The sequence below is a fragment of the Anabrus simplex genome, chromosome 2, assembly GCF_040414725.1.
Source record: "Anabrus simplex isolate iqAnaSimp1 chromosome 2, ASM4041472v1, whole genome shotgun sequence".
NCBI lineage: Eukaryota > Metazoa > Arthropoda > Insecta > Orthoptera > Tettigoniidae > Anabrus > Anabrus simplex.
In genome coordinates this window covers 320,502,643-320,528,389 of record NC_090266.1, presented here as the reverse complement: position 1 = coordinate 320,528,389, position 25,747 = coordinate 320,502,643, and the positions used below count along the sequence as shown (strand labels likewise).

Below are 25,747 nucleotides of genomic sequence, written 5' to 3'. Positions count from 1 at the left end.
TCATATCAGCACACACTTTATTAAAACATAACCGTTTTTTTTTTTTTGGACACTAAGGTCCATCATCAGTGTTTAAATTTAATTTCACACGAGTGTGTCGTCAAAATTGGTTAAAATGAGTTTAATATTTAGCCCTGTTGACAACTGTAAAATAAGAAAAAGAAAAAACAAGTGTAAAAATATGAAAATAATACATTTAAACTTACAATGTTGTTGTAAATGGTATGATTGTTGGTCGAGTACTGACAAGCATTCAGCTTTAAGTACGGAACCGCGCTGCAAGCACCTGATGTTACATCAACTCAAGATTGTAAACAAAACGTTGCTTGCGACTGTTTCATTTAAAATTTTATCTGGTTCCCTTCTCCGCGCCAAAAATACCTCAATGTTTTCACGTGTATTTAATTCAAATCAATAATTACCCTGAAAGATTAACTTCATGTCCTTTTCGATCCCTAAAAAGCTGTGGTTGTTGTAAATGTGTTCCACAAAAGCTGTTTTACTTTAGTGCCTTGAAATGTTCTTGATATCTTTGATTTAATGTTCGCCCAGTTCTTCCTATATAAAACATTTTACAGTCGTTACAAGTGAGCCTGTATACTCCCGAATTGGTATATATATCTTTTTTATTGATACTAAGTGCATTATATATATATATATTCTGATATTTTATTTCTAGTTCGGAAAGCTGTTTTAAGTTGAAATTTCTTAACTATATTCGCAATTTTAAAAACTTGACTTCCAAAGTATGTAAATGTTACTAATTGATTACGTACATGGATTTTCTTTCTTTTCTCATGGTTTTTCTTTTTTTCTCCGTTTTCTTTCTTACGTATAATATTGTCTATCGTTTCTGGGTTGTATCCATTTGCTTTAACAATTTGTTTTATTATTCTAATTTCTTTCAGTTTGTTTTCATTACTCAGGGGAAGTTTTAATAATCTATTAATATAGCTGTTGTAAGCTGCTTGTTTGCGAGTTCCTGGGTGGTTGGAATTTTTATTGATGGTGATGGCCTGTGTGAGTTTCCTAAAAATATTGAAGTCTATCCTACTGTTGGTTTTTGTTAATGTGAGGTCCAAGAAATTTAACTTTTTATAGATTTCTTTCTCCATAGTGAATTTAATGTTGCTGTCAAGCAAATTCAAATAACCCAGAAACAACCCAGGCAGTAAAGTACAACAGATATTCAGCTTTTGCAGAACACATTTACAACAATAACCACAGCATTTTAGGGATCGAAAAGGACATGAAGTTAATCTTTCAGGGTAATTATGGATTTGAATTAAATACACGTGAAAACATGGAGAAATTTTTGGCTCAGACAAGGGAACAAGATAAAATTTTAAATGAAACAGTCACAAACAACATTTTGAGTTGACGTAACATCAGGTGCTTTCAACGAAACCTTGAGGTGATGTAACATCGTGTGCTTGCAGCGCAGTTCCATACTTAAAGCTGAACGTTTGTCAGTACTCGACCAACAGCCTGAGCAATGAGGAAAAGCCAGCCCTTCCTATGATATGTCCATACCTTTTACAACAACACACTAAGTTTAAATGTATCATTTTCATATTTTTACACTTATTTTTTCTTTTTCTTATTTTACAGTTGATGTCAACAGGGCTACATTTTAAACTCATTTTAACCAATTTTGATGACACTTATGTGAAATTAAATTTAAATGTTAACACTGATGATGGACCTTAGTGTCCGAAAACCGGTTATGTTTTAATAAACTGTGTGCTGATACAACTGTATATAATTAATCATAATAATAATAATAATAATAATAATAATAATAATAATAATATAATATAATAAAATTAACTACATCAGCACTGTTAATAAGAAATGGCTTTGATATTTTATAATGATTATAATGTCATTGAAATCATTTAAGAAAAGACTAGGAAAACAACAGATAGGGAATCTGCCACCTGGATGACTGCCCTAATTGCAGATCAGCATCAACTGATTGTACTAAGACATTATCTGAAAATTCCTGAAGTATAAACCTCACCCAAAAGTTGAGTTTCCTTTACCCCAGAAATTCTTTGCAAACCATGTTTGTGGTATTACCTTTTGGGGCTAAGACGACCAAGCGACATAGAACTGTACACGTGTACACGGTCTTCTCTCAAGTTGAAAAAATACATGTTCCTTTATTTTTAAAGGAGATTCCAAATACCTATTCCCACGTCTGTAACATCTTCGGTTTTTGAGATATACATAAGTATCACAATGTTAAAAAGAGAGATGTTCCACCCATTCAATACAATGATAAATTGTTGCACAAAATTTATGTCACAACATGTTTAATTTGTTTGGGACTGGTTTCAACACGTCTGTCATCATCAGCCGTCAGAAGATATATGGCAAGAAGTGTTCAATTATCGACACACAAAAAAACCACATTAAAGGATAACTGTAACACATTTAACACTTTCTTGAAGAAGTGAACATTTGGAGTTCATGTAGTCTTTACACTCTTGCTGTGAGTGTTAAAAGAACTGAAGAATGCCAGTGAAAATTTAACACTTTTCCATGAAGATAAATTTTGTAGAGATCATAAGCAGCATTAGCAAACAAAGGCCCTTTACTCAACATAATGGAAAATTACTACATACACCTAGACTAATACTTCAACACCAGTCACAATCTCAATGAAATCTCAGAGAAACCCAACATACTCTTCGATCTATTCATCACTTTCCTCAGAAACAATAATGCAGCCAACCAAAACTCAATCCTAAGTCTAATCAAAGGTACTTTTCTGAGACAATTACCCTTTCTCCCACACCCTTCAGCCCCGCCTTAAAAGCTCCCCACCCCCACCTAACCCCAAGCCACCCCCACTCTTCCTAACCCCCTCCTAACCCGCACGCGCCTGCCCTCCACTCTGCCCACACTTCTCTCCCCGCCACCAAGCGCACACCATCAGCTATACTACACACACCACAGCGCGAGGTAAGAGTCCTTTCACTTTATGTTAACCTTTTCCTATCTCCATTTTTTTGTTTTTACCGACTTTCTCCATTTAAACAGGTCCAATTTGGATTCAGCTAAGAAATGAGAATCAATATATCCACGCGCAGTTTCCACCTTCTTCTCAACCAGAAATTCAAAAATAACTTCATGTCCAACAACAACGCAACCGATCAACACAGCTTTAATACATCAAATGCCTAATTTCTCCGCTTAAGTGATCTGTGTCAAGCCGACTCGACATCAAAAGAGTATCACTCTTTACTCTCCAGACTTTGTACATACTTGTATATATGTTTACATGTGTTATTTTACATTGATTCTTTAGTACGAGGACTACTGACATCCACGAGGTTATATTTTTACAACTCTAAGCACCCCACTTGTACTTTGTTCCAAACTTGTTTGTATATATATTATTTACTACTCACCTGTACCATACTAACATTTCTCATCTCATTACCACACTTCACTTTATAAATTATAAATCCATACGATTATTACAGTTAAAAATAACATGATTTAGGATTTGACAAAAACTTATGTATGCTTTAATATGGCTGATGATGACCCCTAGGTGGGTCGAAACTAGTTCCATGTAATTTATAACATTGTAAATACATATTAGTACTGAATAGGTGGAAACCTTTACTGTGTTACTATTCATACGTAACAATACGAGAAAATTATATCGCTGTCGCTGGTCCATCTCAATCTCAAAAAAATAGACATATATTGCGGAGCGTTTGGACAGCTGCAAATGCCAGAAAACTTAAAGATCACTCCTCAAAAAGAACGCGTGTTTACAAATGCAAATAACCCACTGGCTAAGCTCAAGAGCGACGAGGTACGAGCACAGATTACAGAGCTTTTGAATGAAGAGCTGGCGTGTGTGAAAACTCTGAGAAATATTTACCAGGTAACTAAAATGTACCTAATCGAACCATGCAATTAGTATTATTTTGGATCTGGAGTGCACAAATACATCGCAGCGAGCTGACACAATGAACAGAACTGCCGTAGTAAATGATAGCGATCCGGAATTCGTGATGCGAACAAACCAAATGGCAGTGCAGATTGTGTTATGATCTAGGTAACAATGAATAATACTTTATTAATGGTAATACCATTTTACACAACAGTAGAGAAGAATAAACAAAACACACTAAAAAGAAAGTTCAATGGAGTGTAAGTAGAAAAATATGTACAAATATATATACACAGGTTATAATACAAGTAAGCACAGGAAAGTAATAGTCAATTCTGGAGATTATGTAAATGATTTTTAAATTTTGACAATGAACAGTTAAATATATCAATATCCACTTTGTTTAGAGATCTTGACATTCGTTCAATTGGCCCATTGAATGCGTAGTTAGTTCTATGCCAATTTGTAGACAATGTATTCTTGAACCTTGTACGTCTGTCTGATACATGTACGTTAATTTCTGCAAGGAGTTGTGGACAAATCACCAAGAAATGAAGCAATTTAAAAATGAATGGTGTATCCAATAATTCATAGCGTTGTGACAGGCTATGCGGATTTAAGGACCGTTGTAGGGATGTATAATTAACATTATCATATGAGAATCCTGCTCTAAATGAATATAGACGAAGAAATTTATGTGGTACTGAATCTATTCTATGGATAGAGGTCTGATGAGAAGGGTTCCAAAAGGGTGTACAGTATTCTAGTATAGGGCGTACCATAGACATACAGCAATCCATAGGTAGCTAGGTTTTAAAATTCTCTATAATATCCAGTAATGCAACCCAATCTTTGAAATGCTTTCTTACAAATATTTTCAATATGTTCATTAAACGATAGGTTATAACTGAATAAAACACCAAGGTCATTAACTTGTGAAACAGGAGTTAGAATGTTATTACTAAATTTGTACTGAAATTATATTTTCTTTTCTTTTTTTTTTTTAATGATATTTTACATTTCTCATGATTAAGTTTCAACCCATTTTGAATACAGTACTTTACCAGATGATGTAAATCTTCTTGAAGTTTTAAACAATCAAGTGGACAATTAATTTGCATAAAAATTTTTGCATCGTCAGCAAACAAAGGCAATTCAGAATTCTTAAGTTTTTTTCTTTTAATATTTGTTTTACGTCCCACTAACTACTCTTTTACGGTTTTCGGAGATGCTGAGGTACCGGAATTTAGTCCCGCAGGAGTTCTTTTACGTGCTGGTAAATCTACCGACACGAGACCGACGTATTTGAGCACCTTCAAATACCACCGGACTAAGCCAGGATCGAACCTGCCAAGTTGGGGTCGGAAGGCCTGCGCCTTAACCGTCTGAGCCACTCAGCTCGGCAAGTATATTTTTAATGTAATTTATGTAGTGTAAAAAGTAAGGTTGCAAGGTGAGACCCTTGAGAACTCTACTGGTAACAATAATAGGAGCAGAAAAATGATTCCTTATTTTAACAATCTGCAGGCGATTTTTAAGATATGATTCAAACCATGAGAGGAGAGGCCCATTAATTCCATAGCCCGTTAGTTTTTGCAGCAAGATATCGTGGTCGACAGTGTCAAAAGCTTTTGAGAAGTCTATATAAATACAGTCGACTTGGGAGTGGTTCTCTATTGTATCCAAGAGGAACTGATAGAATAAAAGAAGAGTGCTACAGGTTGACCGTCCTGAAAAGAATTCATGTTGCTCATCGATGTTTCTAAAGAGAGGTGTGATTTTGTCAAGAATTATTGAGTCAAAAATTTAGGAAATATGAGAAGAAATTATAACTGGTCTATAATGTTTTATGTCAGTTTTATCACCTTTTTTGATCACTGGACTAACAAATCCCTTCTTCCATTCCACTGGAAAAATGCCTTGGTTTAATGATAAGTTGAACAGATAAAAGAGTGCTTCACATAAAATAAATGAGCAGTACTTGAGCAGGTAAGTTGAAACACCATCACGTCCTACAGTTTTCTTTAATTCCAGAGATATCAGTTTGTTGTAAATTTCTGCCTTACTAACGTTTATAACTGATAGATTGACAGAGAAAGGATAATCATATGACATACTACTACTATTCTGATAAGAATAAACAGATGAAAAGTGGTTAGCAAGAAGATTGACAATATTTTCTCCAGTATCTGCTGTAACTTAAGATGCATTGTTGAAGGAATATTATTACATGACGTTTTAGAACTTAGATATTGCCAGAATTTCTGTGGATTGGAAGTAATACTTCGTTCACAGTTTGAGACACCCATTGTATAGCAAGATTTAGATTCAGACTTGCATTCATTTCTTAATTTAAAGAAATGCTGATAATCACTATTGAGACCTGATATTTTGTATCGCTTGTGTGCTTTCTTCTTTTCAATAATCAGCGACTTCAATTTGTGATTAAACCACTTTGGGAATTTGGGAGTCTTAAAATTCCGTATAGGGATGTAAAGTTCCATGCCGTAATGTAGTACTGAATAGAAGGTTTCTACTGCTTTATCAATTGATACATTTTGAAACATCACTTTCCAGCTGAACTGTGACATAATTTAGTCCATTATAGTCACCATTTAAAAAATCAAAATAAAAACTATCAGCAGGCAAGGAATTGTATAGCTCATTTATAGGTAAAGAAATCACTAATGCTGGGTGGTGTCTATCGAGGGGGACAATGCTTTCATTACTAGATTTCACTTCAATGGAACTGGAGTTACTGAAAACCAAATCAAGAAAGTGATTCAGAAAATTTGTATAGCATTAAACTGATTTAAACAGAGATAAGAAAGTGTCTATAAGTAAACTGGACTGCATAGTGTGGTTACCTTCTGACATAAGGCCAAAAGATGTTTCTTCATTTACTATCCAATTAAGATGTGGTAGATTGTAGTCACCGAAAATGAGCAATAAATGGTTGTCGAGATTCGACATAATTTTTTCAACAGCACTACAATGTTCGAAATATTTTAGGACATGAGACTTTGGTGGAATGTATACAGCACCAATGATTAATTTTGCGGTGTTAAAAGTCAGGAACACAAACAACTCTTCAATGTGTTAATGCATGGTATCAGTAGGTTTAAACCTCTTGCTAATACAGATCATTACCCCCACCATTGGATGCCTTCATACTCTTTAATGAAGACCTATCACATCTGAAAATTGAATACGTTTCTAGTCCAAGTTCCACATCACTAATTTCATCATTTAAGTTTGTTTTGGTTACAAATATTTGCAAAGTTTGGGCTGGGAAGACTTGGAAGAAAGGAGACAAGCTGCTTGACTAAGTGGTATGTTCCGAGCTGTCAGGAGAGATGGCGTACGAGGACATCAGTAGACGAATAAGTTTGAATGGTGTCTTTAAAAGTAGGAAAGATCACAATATGAAGATAAAGTTGGAATTCAAGAGGACGAACTGGGGCAAATATTCGTTTATAGGAAGGGGAGTTAGGGACTGGAGTAACTTACCATGGGAGATGTTCAATAAATTTCCAATTTCTTTGCAATCATTTAAGAAAAGGCTAGGAAAACAATAGATAGGGAATCTGCCACCTGGGCGACTGTCCTAAATGCAGATCAGTAGTGATTGATTGAAATTATCAGACCCTTTCTCCAATCTTCCGGTACTTCTTTCTCCTTCCATATCACTCGAAATAATCTACATATTCAATGTAGCCCTACTAGTCCTGCAGCAGTTACCTCTATAGTCCCCTCAACCAAACCTAAGGCTTTGCCACTATCTTTATATCTCCTCTATTTCCAACATCCAATCTTCGTATTGGATTTCTTCTACAATTTCATGTTCCTCCTCCACCAGCAGCTCTTAGAATTTGACAGCAGCAAAATACTCTTCCCATCACTAGAAGATACCCTTTCTGTGTCAAAATGTGTCCTGTATCTGCCTTCAAAAATTTTGTATTTCTCTCCTTTTCACTTATAGCCAATCCATGCAACACTTTCTTACTCAATTTGACATCCTCCTCCAGCGTTTCTGTCAAGTTTTTCCAGCACTTCTGTTTCTCTTCCTGTACACAATTTCGGCATGCTTTCTTTGCTTCATGATACTTTTGCCTACTCTGTATTTCTGCCTCTTATCCAGCTCCTCCAAGCTTCTTGTTTTTCTTACACTGCCTCTTTTACTTTATTTCACCAGGGTGTCTCCTTTTCCTTCTTTCTCCCCCCGACACACTACCACATACATCATCTTCACATTTCTTTAAGTTCTTCTGGGAACCTTCCTTATGCTTCCTTTTCATTTAATTTTCAAACTTTTTTTTTCTCCTCTAATTTCTTTTACCTTTATTATTTTATCAAGTCTTAATTTAGCTACTACAATTTTATGATCTTTATAATCTTCTCCTGTCATAGCTGTGATATCTTCCAACTGCCCCCCCCCCCCTCTACTAAAATGAAATTTTAGTAGTTTTCCTTTGCCCCCCGTATATATCCAGTTATTTTTTGGCTATTCCTCTTACTAAATCATGTATTCCCTATTTCCCCCTGAAATCAGTGCTTAAAATGGTTTGATTTTGGTGATTATTTAAATATAAGAGAGGCAATTTTGTGCATATTTTGCACTGCAAAAAAACAATCTGTAAAATTTAGCTGTAACAAACCCAAGACATAAATGGTTGGACTCCCTGTTACCCACAAGTTTGCACAGGGATCATCTTTGTACACTTCAACCCCTTTCCCCCTATAGGGTAACTTACACTAAGTCAAGATTTTATCTGCATCTGTTCATGGAGGCCATCATCCCGATTTCTTATTCTCTTCGGTTAATGGAAAACTCCAATGGGAAAGTATTTCCCTCTTCATACTGAAGATTCCGGCATAGGTGTAGACGGTCGTTTTGAATGCAAAGAAGCTTGTGTGCAATGTCAAAATGCTGAGTGTAGGGTTCCAAATATGTTCTAATCAGCCCTAAACTCAACGACTTATTGGTACATATTAACATGTCATTGGGACAATCATGAGCTAGCCGAATTACCTCAGAGAGATATACTACTTTATTCATCAATAACTTCCACAAAAATAGGTACTTTTTCTTAAAATCTTGCTTAACTATGTACTCTGAAGAGAGTAAATCTTGGCCATACATACCGACTGATAATGTTCATCTTCCGACTTGCTTTGAGCAAGCTAGGAACTGTCAATGAGTTTAAATATTTTTCCAAATACTTATACATCTTATTTTTGTCTAAATTTCAGAAAAATTCACACCAAGGTCTTTTATAATTTCAGTGTCCTTCAGTGCATAATGTACTTTTACCCAGTCTGATTGTTTACATTTCTGAGTTTGCTGTACTTAGGTTTATTACTTTACATTTTGATTCATTCACATGAAGATTATTGCTGTCAGACTACTAACCACCAAATCCAGTAACAACTGGGCAGATGTTTAATTTTTCTCGACAAACAATGTCAACAGATAATTCCAGGGTTATATTTTCACGCTGAGAGGAATGTGCACACCCATACATTTCCTGAATTTTCAAATCCATTGGCTCTTTAATGAAGTTGCGAAGTTGAATAAAGTGGAAGAGGTAGCAAAATACTGTTCATGTTGACCATGTTTCTATATTATTTAACTCTTCGGTTTGATTTTTTAACTGGTCAATGTGTTAATGTTAACGGTCGCGGTGTTCTCTTTCTTTGAGAAATGCCTTTCCGTAAGTGAATATCTCATGTTTTGTTTACATTCAACTGACGTTATTGCCCTGATGTAGAGCAGTAATTTTCTCTTTCAAATTTAATGATATATTGAGTCGCATTAAACAACTCAAGTTCATGATCAACCATATCACGCCTTGGAAATATCCAAGTAAACTACAAAATAATCCTTGACATTAGCTTTGAGTTACCCAGGCAGCCACTGATGATTGAAGTATTTGTTTCACATCCTGGAAGAGCAAAAAATTAAGTGATGAGCAAAGGTCGAAATATGGTTTCAGCTTCCAGTGAAGAAGCTTTCCAATGATGAGTCAAATAACAGTATATATGGTAAATGGACACCAAACTAGAGACAACGAAGTGAACAGGCCCATATACCTAACTGCACGTGAATTATATCACGTATTAGATCTTACAGTGATGCTGAAAATGGTGGAAGTTGCTAAGTATTTGAAAGCTATAATTATGGAAGATATCTTAGAGCATGAAATACATTAAAATCCCAGGCTCGCAACAGTTGGTATGGGAAGAACATATTCAAAATGACTACCAAACATCACCATGGACTAGATCTGAACAACAAAGCTTGAACAACAACGCCTTTACGGTACCTAAGTGTGGAAGTTACGAAAAACTTTAAATAAAAGAATGTAAAATTCCATGTCATTTTCATACCATAACGAAGATCACAAATCTGAGAATCTTTCTTCTTCAACTTCTCACATATCTTATCTGCTGGCATAGACCATGAAACAGGTTTTGATAACTCTCCAAGAATTCCTGTGGCTGATTCTTCTAACCCACCTAAATAGTAACACTGAAAAGAAAGAAAAAAGGTATCAATTAGCATCAGACAGCAAAAACATCATAACAGATAACGAGGATTTGACATATGACATGTGGGTATAAGGACTTTCCTAGAATATGAATCTTATATTGTCACCGTCGATGAGTTTCCGGTTTGCTAAAAAGAAGCTAAACAATTTAAGTTTTTCTCCGTAAAGCATTAACCTTTTCCAAACAAGAAGAACCTCATAGCCCAACAGTCCTGATAGGCCTTGGCCTACCAAGCAACTGCTGCTCTTATCGAAGGCCTGCAGATTAGGTGACGGGTGGTCGGCGTGGCAAATCGTCTTGACTGTTCTTGACTTTCTAGACCAGGGAAACACACTCACAATCAGAGTGCTCAACTGTTCTTGTGTAGGCTGAGTGGACTCTAAACCAGAAATCAGATAGAGGTAAAAATTCCTGAACTGGCCGGGAAACTAACCTGGGGCCTCGAGGTAAGAGGCAAAGTCACAACCCCAAGAGCATGAGGCCAGCTGCATTACTCATTCTTCTATTATATGGCACTATGTAGTTTCCCGGAAGTCCAAAATAAATAAGTTTGGTAAAAATTATTCCTAGTTGCATTTTTGTACTTATGTAAAAGAAATTGTACCATGTACAACCGATGTACTTTATCTAGCCATATTGTTTCCATGTTTAAACACAACCTATAAGCAATATGTCTTAAAAAGTTTGAACGTGTATGCCAGGTTTTCATGGTTGAGGAAACCTTGGCACAGGCAAAATTTAAAACATGTAGTGACCATTAGACAGGAGATACAAAACACTGAGGATGAGTATCAATATGTATTCTTTAATGAAAGGGTAGCTGCCTTTGTGGATCAGCGGTAGAGTGTCGGCCTCCGGATCCCAAGATAGCGGGTTCAAACCCGGCAGAGGTAGTCGGATTTTTGAAGGGCGGAAAAAAGTCCATTCGACACTCCATGTCGTACGATGTTGGCATGTAAAAGATCTCTGGTGACACATTTGGTGTTTACCCGACAAAATTAATTAAATCTCAGCCATAGACGCCCAAGAGAGTTTCGGTTTACTCGGCCTGCCATCTAGTGGGGGCCTACAGTAAAACGGAACGTCGAAATTGACGAGCAGACAGCCAGATGGCGTCAAATTGAAATGTCTGCACACGGTAGCTGAGGCCATACGATTATTATTATTATTATTATTATTATTATTATTAATGAAAGGGTATATATATTGTACATAAACACACCATTATACTTTGCTTTCTAGACCAAGGACTCTATATGTATTGGATAAACTGATCAGAACATTTGCAATATGACCAGCGAAGGTCAGCAGTATCAATATGATATAGATGGCATCAATGCAATACTTCATATCTACATTTTGTTTTGCAATTTTCAGATTTTTGTATTCAATTATGCGTCGAATTAATCTGCTCCTTATGAGGAAACAAATCGTTAACTATAGTCCAAAAACTTAGTACGGGGGCTGCACAGGAATCTGCTACACATGTGGTAAGGGGCAAGCGAGGGGGCTGCCTCGTCTTCCACGCCTCCCACTGCCCAGTCTCCATCTACACATGTTAAGCTGACAGTGTGTGTTGCCAGGCTCCTCGCTCGCTCCTAGGCCAAGTTCTTAGTACTGTAAGTTTCCTAACTTGCTGACTAACTTTTGAAACATATACAGTATATCTGAATTTAATATGGAAATTTTAAAATTAATATTCATTAAATAAAATACACACTTGCTGGACCTTGTACTCACACTTACTAGTTACCTGCTTACTTACACATACGTTATTTGAAGGGCGCCAGCTGTCACTCAGTACAGCAATAATAGAATGAGACTCTTGACCATCTCTAGGGTGTGGGGTAATAAGCTTACTGTTGACAACATACCATATAAGTTCTGGGAAAAGGAGATTGGCGTTCGGTTTCCCCATTAATTTTGAGGTTAAGATATTTTACTTTCAATGAAATGAAACTACGAATTCGTTTGATAGAACAATATATATTCTTTAAATAATATATCAAAAAATAGTGAGTCTTGTTGCGATAAAACAGATGAGAATATGAAATTATGACATTGCAATTGAAAGAAACTAGGCATGAATTTGAATTCTTCTTGACCGGACATTTAACAATTTATACGAAATATTTCCCTCACTGATTCACTTGACTGTACCTTCAACACTTTTAGTGTAATTACGACGTATTCCTCTGCTCTGGTGTTTACTGTAGATGTGTCACGCCTAACGTGGTGATACATCCTTGCGACTGCTTCTTCTCCATATCATCTGACTTCTTTGTAAGTCAATATGGTATGACCTCTTGGCAGGTCCAGGGTTGCCCTCTCTGACTCCTTGGTAAGCCTTGCGTCCGCGTCTTCCACTAAGTGACGGACCAACCATTTGGTCTCACTCTCTCAATGACCAATAATGGCTCACTGAGTCTTCACCATCTCTCGTTCACTGGCCAACTAAGGCCTCTTGATCTAGTAGACTACTTCACTGTACTGCATCCGTATAAGTAATGACTGACGCTACAATGTGCATCCACCTTATATAGACGTTGGTTAACACAGCTACGTAATCTCCAAAAATAACAATGACATACTCCCACCTACGCGACAGATATTACATACAGTAGTGAAATAGCCCTGCGGCGATTGAGTCGTGCGCTCACTGCTAAATAAATACGATGACGTAGCCAAGGCGCGGCGATGACTTGGCAGAATCTCCACTGGTATAGCAATATAACGTCACTTCCAATCTCTGATATATACAACAATTCTCACTGTACAGGTATTGAATGTTATTCTACACATACGTATATATGCATACATCTAAGTACAATCTTGCAAGCAACAGGCAATTGCAAAATCGAATTGAATAAAACTGATAATTACAATAATAGTAAGAATATCACAGATAAAATAATAATAATAATAATAATAATACTGATATAATAATAATAATAATAATAATAATAATAATAATAATAATAATAATAATACTGATATAATAATAATAATAATAGTAATAATAATAATAATATTAATAATAATAATAAAATACAGATAAAATCATACAATAATAAAAATACAGATATCATCTTGTAACGGGATTTGAACCGTTACAGTACCTCGCACAATTATAATACCTTTTTTTACTTCTATAGCTTGGTAATGATGTAAGTTTGTACTCTGAGGTGATACAGATTTTAAATTGTACATTGTTCAATTAGATAGTAGTTCAACTCAATTGTGAAATGTAGTGGACACTACTTCAAAGTCCTCTTCAAAACCTGGGAGATCTCTGCGAGGGCAGGTACACATGATTTTTCACAGGGTATGTGAGCATGTGAAAGGCATGAAAAGTGAATGAAACTGAATATCGTGCTAACAGTTGCAGAAACAACAGGCATGGGAACAACATTAATGATAACTAAAATGAAAGAAGGGAAATGGGCCCTCAATGGAAGAAATGCCACTGAAACCCCACATCAACCGTAGCGTTTGTACTCCAGACAAGCGCCTACATAAGGCGTCTGTTGTCCACGTTAAGAGCGGCCTACAAATTTCGGCTGGCAGTAGCTCTAAAATGCCTTTGGAAGTGGCAAAACCATCATAATAAAAGCCTTTATGATAAGTGTACTGAAGCCTCGGAGAATGCTAGGGCGTTCCCCACAAGCGAAGTGCCGTTCTTGTGATGCTGGGAGAAATGTGAGAAATGGGCGATCAGCAACCAAATACATCAAGATAGCGACCATCAATGTAGTGACACTAACAGGGAAAGTGGAAGAAATTGTAGATTTTATGGTTGACAAAGATATAGCATTGCTGGGAATCAGTGAGACCAAATAGAGAGGAAAAGGTGAGAGGAAACTAAAGAAAGGATACACCTTATAATATAATGGAGGAAGAGAAGCCAAAAATGGTATAGGTCTCATAATTAGAAAAGACCTAAAGGAATACCTAGAATTGGTGGAAAATAAAGGACAGGATGATTAAGGTCAGACAGACTTGAAACTGGTGTTACAGATATAATTCAAGGGTATGCTCCACAGGAATACCTTGATTATCAGGAAGGCCATATACCAGACAAACAAGTTGTGATCATAGGAGATATGAATGCCCAAGTTGGTCAAGAAAGAATGGGAGATGAAGAGATTATAGGACCATTTGGATATGGGAAGAGAAACAAGGCTGGAGATATTTTAGTAGACTTTTGTAGAGGAAACGAGGTGATCATTGGTAACATGGTTTTGAAAGAAAAACAGAAGATAAGGTATAGCTGGGATAACAAAATCAAAACTGTGATAGATTTCATTTTGGTCGAGAAAGTTAACAGGAAAATGTTGGTAGATGTATCAGCCCTCCCAAGCGAGTCTTTTGAAGGAGATGACAGTTGTGATAGCTAAGTTAAAGATTGGAAAGATACAAAAGATGGTTGATATTAGGCAGAGAAAGCTAAGGGTGTGGAAATTGCAGAAGGAAATAAATGAAGAGTTTCAGACACACATTAAAACAAGTATACCTAAGGAAGACATCAGGAGGGTCGAAGAAGAATGGATGTACTTTAAAGCAGTCATGGTGGAGTCTGCAGAAAAGACCTATCGAAGAGTATCAGGAAGGAAGAAAAGTCAAGAAATGGCCTGGTGGAATGACAGGGTAAAAGATATAGTTAAACAGAAAAAAAGCTTGGAAAAGATGGCTGATGAACAGAACAACACTACGCAAAAAAGAATACAGGTACTGCAAGGAGTGCTCCAAGGCAGTTCAAGAAGAGAGAGTAAAATGCTGGCAAAAATTCACTGAATCTGTGCAAGAAGATAAAACCTAAAGCAAAAAGATCTTATTCCAGTGGGTAAAAAAGAAGAAAAACCCAGGTGAAGGTGTTAACATTACAAATGAACAGGAGGAAGTGACGACACACAAACAGGATATATTGCAGAGGTGGGGATGATACTTTGAACAGCTTTACAACATGCAAAATACCTCGGTACAAAGAGAAATTAAGATCTAGATTTAGTGCAGATGGAAGATGAGGAAAACTAGGTGTCCATGACAGAGATTGAATGGGCCACTAAAAGAATGAAACGAGGCAAGGCAGCTGGAATTGAGAAATGATAACAGCAGCAGGAGCAGTTGGTCTACAGTGGTTGTACATAGACTCTTCAGAATGATATGGAGAGAAAAGACTGTTCCAAAAGAGTGGACAAAAGGGGTCATTATACCCATTTTCAAGAAACGGGACAGGAAGCAATGTGAAAATTACAGAGGCGTGACACTGATACCTCATACAGCTAAGATCCTTGAAAGAATCTTGGATAAACGAATAAGAGACCGAGTATAGGAAAAATTAGCAGAACACCAGTATGGATTCAGAAGAGGCAGGTCCACATTTGACCCAATATTTACATTGCATCAAATGATGAAAAAGGTATTGGGAATGTGGAAAGGACATGGTAGTAACATTTCTAGATATTCAAAAGGCATATGAGAAGTATCCCACGGACTTTGGTATGGAAAACATTGACAGAGGCAATGCAGATGGTAATAGCACTGTATCAAAATTGTGAAAGCTGTGTTAGAACCAAAGTGGGTCAAACTGACTGGTTCAGAGTTGAGACAGGCTTAAGGCAGGGAAGTGTATTGTCTCCCTACTCTTCATTATCATGGATAGAATTCTACATAATATCAAGGAGAAGATGATGGGCAAGCAAGTAAAGCCTATGCTCTTTCCTGATGGCATTGTAGTTTGGGAAGATAATGAAGAGGAAGTACAGACACAAGTCGATTTATGGAATCAGGAGATAAGAAATTTTGGAATGAAGATTAGTACTGCAAAAAGCAGGACTGATTATGACAAGAGGTAACAGAAAATCCAGGGAGTGATAAAAATAGAAAATGGACCTCTTGAAGTAGTGAAAAATGTTTAATATTTGGGCAGCATGATGTTACAAGAGGGAAATTTGGATGGAGAAATTGATTTAAGAATACAGCAGTCAGTAAGCTTCTACCAGTGGGTGAGACACTATGTATGGAACAAAGAGATGCCAATGAAGTGCAAGAAGGTTCTACACTCGTCCTATTATAAACCTGTACTGACCTATGTTTCAGCAGCCTGGGCGTTGACTAAGCGGAACCAAAGTAAGATATAAGCTGCTGGAATGAGGTTCTTGAGGAGCATACAGGGAATAAGGCGTGATAAAAAATGAAATGAGGAAATATGGAGAAGCCTGAGAGTGCGTAAACTTCAAGAGGAGATTGATATAGCAAAGCTAAAATGGTTTGGACACATGATGAGAATGCCAGGAGAAAGAATACCAGAGAACATTCATGGATACAGAGACTGCAAAGAGGCCTAGGGGACGACTTACAATGAGATGGAGGAGCTCTGTTGTGGACTGTATTGCAAATAGGAGTCGATAGCAATAAAGTACTAGAAGAGGAGTGGTTGAAAGAGTAAGGTGGAGGGCTCTTGTACACTACCCTACCCAGAGAGAATCTGGAAAAGGGAATGAAGAAGAAAAGATAATGAAAGGAGTGTCGTAAAGGCCAAGGGTGAACTTGTATTTGCCACTCCAGCTGGCAAACAGAATGAACGAAAGAAAAGTAATAATGCTATTTGCTTTACGTCCCACTAACTACTTTTATGGTTTTCGGAGACGCCGAGGTGCTGGAATTTAGTCCCGCAGGAGTTCCTTTACGTGCCAGTAACGAAAGAAAAGAATTGAAGTTGAATTTACAAAGACAGCTATTAGATATAATTTAATGTTGTACAGAAAATAGTGCCTACTCTAAAAACTGTGTGCTACATCAGAAGAGGATGCTACTTGCTTTACTTCGCACCAACACAGGTAGGTCTTATAGCGACGATGGGATGGGAAAGGCCTAGGAATGGAAAGGAAGCAGCCGTGGCCTTAATTAAGGTACAGCCCCAGCATTTGCCTGGTCTGAAAATGGGAAACCACGGAAAACCCTCTTCAGGGCTGCCGACAGTGGGGTTCGAACCCACTATCTCCCGATTACTGTATACTGGCCGCAATTAAGTGACTGCAGCTATCGAGCTCAGTCAGAAGAGGATGATGCAGTGAAGTCCATTCCATCATATTTGATACATACTTCGCAGTGAAGTCCATTCCATCATATTTGATACATACTTCAGTGTTTTGTTGGAAAACATATCAATCCAAGTCGAAAGAACGGAAATTGCAGAGTGGCGAGTTAATTACTTGTGGCAATTGAATTTTAGGAACAGAGTGAGATGGGTTCAGCTATATTTATTCTCTCCCTGATTACACATACCCACAACAGTACAGCCATCACAGTTACAAAGGTTATCAGACTAATCTTCACACCGAGTTCATGGGAGTTTTGACCCTTGTGTCCCAAGCCAGTTATGAAACAACATATGTGCATGAATTTCTTTGTTTCTCCATCTTAAATTTAAAAAGCAGGGAAGGTAATATGTTGTTCCAAGCATACCACTATTTACCAGTCAGGACAATTTTCTTTTTTTTTAACCCATGGCTAAAAGAAATTGGAATAATAATTCTAGGTCTAACTGATATTCTAGTGTAGAACAAAAGCTGGTATGTTATGAATAAAAAGAAAATATATATATGAAGCAAGCATGAAATTCAAGACAAAGATTTTAAAACACTCATCACAATCACATGTCCAGCACAAGATCATAGCTTTCCTCCAATTGGAAGACTGCACCTAACAGAAGACCACGTGAAACACTAAATTATCAACACTTGAGGAATCTTCTAGAACTCAGCTCAGCTGAAACAAGTATGAACATGATGATAGGCAGAAACAAACATTTTTGTTTTTCTTTTTATTCATGTCTCGCCTTTACTTTGGTTTTGACTGATGATGGTCTCTGGTAAGACCGAAACAAGTTTCAACAAATATATGTAACTTTTTTAACGTTACAACTAACAGTATTGAATAGGTAGAAACCTTTAGCTTTTGTTTTACACTATATTGCTCTTCAATACGAATTAATATGAAATTTATTACCTATGACTAACTGATATTCTGCCTCCCACCCTTCGCTACTTTCCCAATGAACTCTCCCAAGTATTCTTGATATTTGATATTTTCCTAGTGTGTGTATTCAAGCTGTTGTTGCATTTGTATGTTGCTTTTAGTAGTACTTTTTGATGAAAAATATGAAGTTATTAGTGGAAGTGACGGGCAATATGGACTGTTTATGAAGGTGGCCATAGAAACGACACTGTGGAGGACAGCTGTGCATCAGAAAACAAGGTTATTTTTCTTCCTGTGAATCTTCACAAAGCTGATGGGGACTACATCCCCTTAGCTATGAGACTTCATATTTATGAACATGCTAACTTCTCACCGAGGTGTAGAATTTATAATTCTATTTTTATGTTCTACCTATGTAATATCAGTCCAAACAGTTCACTTTTATTACCATTTCATCATAGTAACTTTATTAGGCCTAAAGCAAGTAGTGTAGTCATATAATTGAATATTTCAATAATACAAATTATTATCAAAATGACACTGATTCTACATTCCTACATGGTTGACAAGCAGTACCAAGATTTATGTTTCCCATTAACATTTAATATAACCTTCCACAAATGTATTATTGGATTTTTAGAGGTAAAAATAGACATTTTTCTTATCCAATTTACAAGGAAACAGACCTATTTATACACATTTTATACCGATAACCTGGTAGAGTAAAATTTACCCAGTGCACGCTCATACATTACGAAACTAAGTGTGCCCTGCTTGCGGACCGATAGTTGCTAGGTGTGACAGGACTGTAGCCAACATCAGCTGAATCATTGCTTTTGAGATGTGTGCACAATGGCTGAACACAACATGTCAATAATTAAGAAAGCATGATAGACCTCCCACCAGGGGCGTAACCAGGGGGGTGCGGAGGGTTACTGAGGGGGAGGGGTGAAACCCCCCACCCATGAAATTTTAACAAAAAGAAAATGAAGATATACTCACAATTAACTAAATAAACATTAAGACACTCAACTGTAAAACCAAAAGATCTGTTGAATTTATTTTCTAAGAAGCCTCAAAAGTTGTTTTTAGATTATAAACTGAACATACCATTTGCTGTAAAACTTTTGATCTTGACGGTATTGTTCTTGTTCAGTATTTTAATGCAAGATTTTGTAGTGTACTGCAATGTGAATATCAACATAATTCACTTGTATTACTGTCCTTATAATGCACCTGCATACCACACATGCACAACCATCTATTATGTTCCATCAATTTGTGGAGTTGGTGCAGATAGTTGAACACATCAGCATCACAAACAACCAGTAGAAAACAATTAACTATCACCACATTCCAGGTTTGGAAAGTATTTTAAAATATCAACTTATACACTTCTAAGAATTTACATGTATTAGTTGCCTACAAATTTTAGGAAATAATATTTTAGGATCTTTACTTTTTATAAAGATAATGCACGCATGGGCACATAAGTGTAATTCTGTTTCCTCTCAAAATATTATTGAACAAAACTTAGGATTTTTCATTTGCATTTAGATTTATAAACATTTAAAGCTAATCACCCCATTGATAAGTTAAAAATTGAGGCTTCTACAAATTATTTTACATACGAATGAAAAAACTCAGCACTGAGGTACCAAAGAGTCAACTGGTAACTCAGTAAATCATAATGTAGTAATCACAAAACTTACGACTAATTTATACATGTCTTAAAGACACAAATACTGACCTGTAGTTGTATTAATCGCATGAGAGAAAAATATTCAAAGTAAACATTTAAACACTGTATGTATGACTATGTACTGATTAAACAATTACATACTTACCAATAATGTGGCGGTCATGTTTAATCCCCTTCAACATATCGTCGCTGCCAGGACAAAACCTCCTATGTGATCATATTTTTGGAGATCTACTGACCCGCAGCACACACATTATGAAGAGCGAGAATGCTTTGACAATATTCACACATTATTGCAATTTAGATGACAGAACCTTACCAGCTAAAGTTCTAGGCTATAATATTTCACATAGGTTTTGTCCCTGCAGCAACTATATTCAATCTCCTGCTCTGAATGATAGTGGAAATTAAGGGGCGGGAATGTTCAAAACAATAGCTTCTTACAACAGCTACAAAGCTGATCACAATTATTATTGTCCTCCATAAGGAATTTGCAAGTACCAATTCCTTTCCTAATACAACAGCCTGTGCTATTTTCAAAAGTTGTGTTAATTAGGTCTCCTAATTTCCACCATCTATGTGACGAACGGAAGCACGGTGAACATTCTTGATTGTAGATCAATGGCATGCGTTTGATAATATGTTACGCTGTTGCAAGTTCACACTGATATTTAACAACAAAATCACCAATATGTCTATCCACTGTTTTCAACCTTCTGAAAAAATTCCTTTGTAACAGTTGTAATTCAGAAGTTAGTTTTGATGGCATGATTCGCACTTTTAACTTTTCAGGATCATATTTAATGAAAGTACTTCATGTATTAAGTTACCTTTGTGAGGCACCCAGGAATCCAACAGTAAACAGTTGTTCTCTGAAGAATTACGTCAGTGGAAGGTTTTATATGTAGGTTTTCATTTTCTTTGTCCCAAAAAGCCTGAGTTCTAAAATACAAGAGGGTCTAATACATGAGGAAATCGGTAAATTGTCACCCAAGCTATAAGTCCTGTGGAAATAATGTTCATGAAAGACCACTAATCGCAGTTGGACTCTCGTACATCGGGACATGTAACATGTGTTGCATCAAAGAGATCTGATCAAAAGCATAAGAAAAGACTTGTATAATTTGTAGTTTAAAGTAATTCTTTACTTGACTTAGACCTTTATGTGAACTAACTTACGATCAGTTTAAACTTTGCAATGTGATAAATGTTAAGTAAAATAGCAAAGGCAGCCTTAAACAGCAGCTACCTACGGAATGCAGTATACAGTTTCAAGGACGATTTCATCTGCTGAAGTGACAAAGATTATCTGCTGCTCCTTGTGTGATGTCAGTACTAAGAAGGAAGGGGACCCCAACTGTTGTAGTGCACATTTTGAATCTATATAGTGTGTTGAATAGACATTTTAAAATATGCATACCATGCAAATTAGTTTCTATGGGCCAGAAACATAGGAGCTAAAAGCTGCCAAGTATAGACTGAGTACACAAAGACAGGAATCCTTATGCAGATTAGTGGAAAAGGCAGCTGAGTATTGTAGATGGGTGAACACATGCATTCAATCTTTAAATACTGGAAATAAAATACATTACGCACCCATGACAGTTCAAGTGCATTAGACATGAAGGTTGATAAGTAATCCGTGGTCTAGACAAACATCTTCCACAGTGAGCATATTGAATGTAGGCAAGCTCAACACAGTCATCTTGGAAACATTCTTCTTCCAAACCACACTCAACAGTATTAAGAAGGTGTCTGAAATGATCCTGGATGTTCGTCGGTGTAACCACATTTGAAGAAACCAAATCGGTTCAATTGTTTGAAATCTATTTACCGAAAATTGGAAGTGCACAAACAATTGAATATGAAGAAATTGTTCTCGTTGCCATACGTGTGGACAATAACACTACCGTATCTGTGATGAATCGTACTGCACTTTTGAAAGGACGGAGAAAAAAATGTCCGCTGGTTGTACCAATCCAGTACACTTCGCATGGATCAGCTTCTTGTCAAATGCAATATCATCTGGGACTGTCATGACATTAGTAGACGAATAAGTTTGAATGGCGTTTAAAAAAGTAGGAAAGATCACAATATGAAGATAAAGTTGGAATTCAAGAGGACAAACTGGGGCAAATATTCATTTATAGGAAGGGGAGTTAGGGATTGGAATAACTTACCAAGGGAGATGTTCAATAAATTTCCAATTTCTTTGAAATCATTTAGGAAAAGGCTAGGAAAGCAACAGATAGGGAATCTGCCACCTGGGCGGCTGCCCTAAATGCAGATCAGTATTGATTGATTGATTTATTGTATAGAGCATCATCTATATATATGTTGTCCAAGAATCAACCAAAAGAATAATTCTATGTCTACCATGCAAATCCGGCCATAACACCTGTTCCAGGAACCCTTTTAAATCCCGTTTTGTTATGTTTGGTGTTTGCTAGCATATGTTTTCAAATTGGGTAATTCAAGTGTCATGCTTACTAGAAATTTCCCACTGGGTTCCGAGGAAAGAACAGACGTGTGGAAGAAGGGTGCCATCCATTACAATAACAGGCATTATCGTGTATGAATGGATGGTTGCTGCACCTGTATCCACTGTACAATAAATCGTCTTTGCTTCCGTAACGGCAAGAGATCTCCCACGACGCAACTCTTTAGAAAATTCTGACTGATCTGCATTAATTACCTGCTCTGGTGTTAAATTATACTCAATGAAATGCCTTATTTCCATAACAAACTCATCAGTTTCTCTCCTATATCAAAGGCATCACCAACAAACCTGCTGCCAACTTTGAGAAATCTGGCAAGAAAATCTGTTTTTTATCTTGAACCGCTGCAGCCATTATTTGGAAGCTTCGAATGTCAAGGGGGTGTTTGGATCAATTTGAGCTTTCAAAGACATCGCCCAGACTCGTCACGTTCAGTCATGTATAATTCCATGTTTCCGCATTGCAATGAACTGATCACATACCTCATTCTTTTCGAAGTTTTGCAAAACTGCTTTGTTTTTGTCCTTTTTGTGCCATCAATAGTGAATCTGACTCTAGGGGACATATCTAGGGCTACTCCAGGAGGGCACCATTATGGAGAATCATTTTCTCTTGGCTGCTTTGTCCAAATTTTGTAAGCATCAGCCAAGTAACCTTCCGGAAATTATGTTCTACTCTTCTTTGGCGGTGATTGCTAGTACGAGAAACCACTGCACGCGTCACTGCTACATAATGCTGGACCACTTTCTGAAGTAGTCTCATTTTCCAGCTGTACCACTGAATTATCCCCAAAATCACTTTCAATATCATCTTCACCAGTGACTTCATCTACCATAAGAGTTCTCTACTCTTCAACAAGAACGTCTTCATCAAGTAGCTGTTTTCTAACCTGTTCAAAAACTATGCAATCTACCCTAGTTGGGTTTTCCTCCGAAATAACAAAGAAATCCACAAACAATGACCACAGCTCGCTTCATTTTGTAACAGCCTCACATTCACCTCTAATACGTAACTAGCAGACCAGTTCCACATTCACTGCTTTCTTTGTGCTCTAGACTCCCCTCCCCCTACTTCCACTTCCAGTGGTCCGCAGCACGTCAATTGCACCGAATGATGTTTCTGATGTTCTGAAACAAATAAACTGGCCTTGTTCAGAAGTCAGCAACAACAGTTGGGTACCCTTCCTTGTAAGGTAGATGGAAAATATACAAAAGAATAGTTCAACATCTTCAATACACAAGGCATCAGAAAGAAAATAGAACTTTCTGGGAAAGCTTTGACACAGTTGTTCATACAGGCATCTCAGAAGAAGGCAGAAGAGAAGAGCATGAAATTGAATGCTTTCTTCATATACGTTACAGCTGCCGTTCTACAATGCAGCACTTCCCTCCATAAAGTAAATATCCTATCAATAAATAATTTCTTTTGAAATTATACAAAAGGGTTTGTCTGGGATGAAAGCAGTCTGCAAAAGAAATACTTGGAATCAATGTACGAAGCCAAAGTAAAATAATAGTTAATAGGAGAGCAAGCATCCAGTTCAGTTTTATTTTGGATGAAATACCTGATTCTGTCTTGGGAGAAGACCTTGATATCCTTGTGATGCTCCTATCGGATCTGTCAAAGCCAATGTTTGCAATGTATGCACTGCAAATAGTCAACTGTACACTATCATGCTGAGTTATCACTGCTGGGAGCATACTGCAGGAATACTATACAAGAAAATATGGCAAGTTTTTACTGACCACGCACCATACATGGTCTCAACATTTGGACAATTGAAACCTCTATCCCATTCTCCATCGCATAACTTGTGTTGCTCACACTTCGCATAGGATATGCAAGAGTCAGACCTGAATACAAGACATCAAATTCCTCAGGTGCTGATGAAGGCTCCCAATAGTTAGAGATAACAGGCTTGCTATTGCCCACGTTTCCAGTTATAACTCAATGGGGAACATGGATTTGGTATAGTTTTCATAATTGAGAATTTTAACAAGATTAGAGTTTTTGTTGTGCTTAGACTATGAAGAATCAGCAGTGTAGCACAGATAAAGATTTTACTGAGGAATTCAAATTTGGAGATTGAACTGTATACAGTGCGCACTTTCAAATTTCTGCTGGGTGCCATTAAGAGGGTTGAAGATGAGACATTGTCCAAGGAAACCCACTGAAGTGTGTTAGAAGTTGGTAACATGCTGAATGGATCTGCTAAAGAAACTGAAGCAAAGTATATCAAAGAATTCAGATATTAAAAAACTAATTAAGTGTGCTGATTTAGGATAAAAACTTTATGTTGAGTAGTCATTTTCTGTTCACAAAGAGATTCTGCATTCAAAAGGGCAAATGTGAAAATGTGATCAAGTACAACACTTTCCATATGTGGCAGTGGTGATTTTTATTTTTAGAGGAAGTACAACTAGGTAAATGTAAGAATGTGTGTGCCATGTGCATCCATGAAATGGATGAAGTATATTTTCAATTAAAATGGCACTCTTGAGAGAGTAACAGCCCTAACAGCCCTTTTACATTTTTTTTCTGGCCTATGACTCACTTCTTTGTCCTTTGATGATTAAAAAAATGTTTCCCTTAAAATCTAGTTCTAGTTATGATTGACACTTTAAAATATTAAATGTGCTTATTTTTGTAGGAAAGGTCTAACAGCATGTCTGCAGTATAAGTTTGGAATTTTTTAATGATGTTTGAGTCATCAGTCCATAGACTAGTTTGTGCAGCCGTCCATACCAGCCTATCCCGAGCTAACCTTTTCATTTCTACTTAACTATTGCATCCTACATCTGCTCTAATCTGCTTGTCATTCATACCTTGTTCTACCCCTACCGTTCTTACCACCTACACTTCCTTCAAAAACATTTTTTTAAATATAGAATGATAATGAAAATAATGGCACAGAAAATATATTTCAAATGCTGCAGCTATGTCAAGATGCAAGTGGGCAAGACAGGACAGTTTGAAACTGAAATGATTTAGAGACAGGAAAGTATATTGTCACTTTTGTATGTTTATAAACAAAATGCTATTTATTGATATTGCAACTTGGGAGAAGACTATGTCATGTCCAAGATCACCATGATGTAA

General features: G+C 36.7%; 1 protein-coding gene across 1 annotated transcript in view; it reads right to left on the bottom strand.

Moving 5' to 3' along the window:
• Nucleotides 1–25,747, bottom strand: part of LOC136864099 (mesencephalic astrocyte-derived neurotrophic factor homolog) — an 83,581-nt gene that overhangs the window by 11,051 nt on the left and 46,783 nt on the right. Inside the window, exon 4 of the mRNA XM_067140671.2 lies at nucleotides 10,307–10,448. Within this exon, the coding sequence (XP_066996772.2) occupies nucleotides 10,307–10,448 (142 nt within the window). The remainder of the gene's footprint in view (nucleotides 1–10,306; nucleotides 10,449–25,747) is intronic.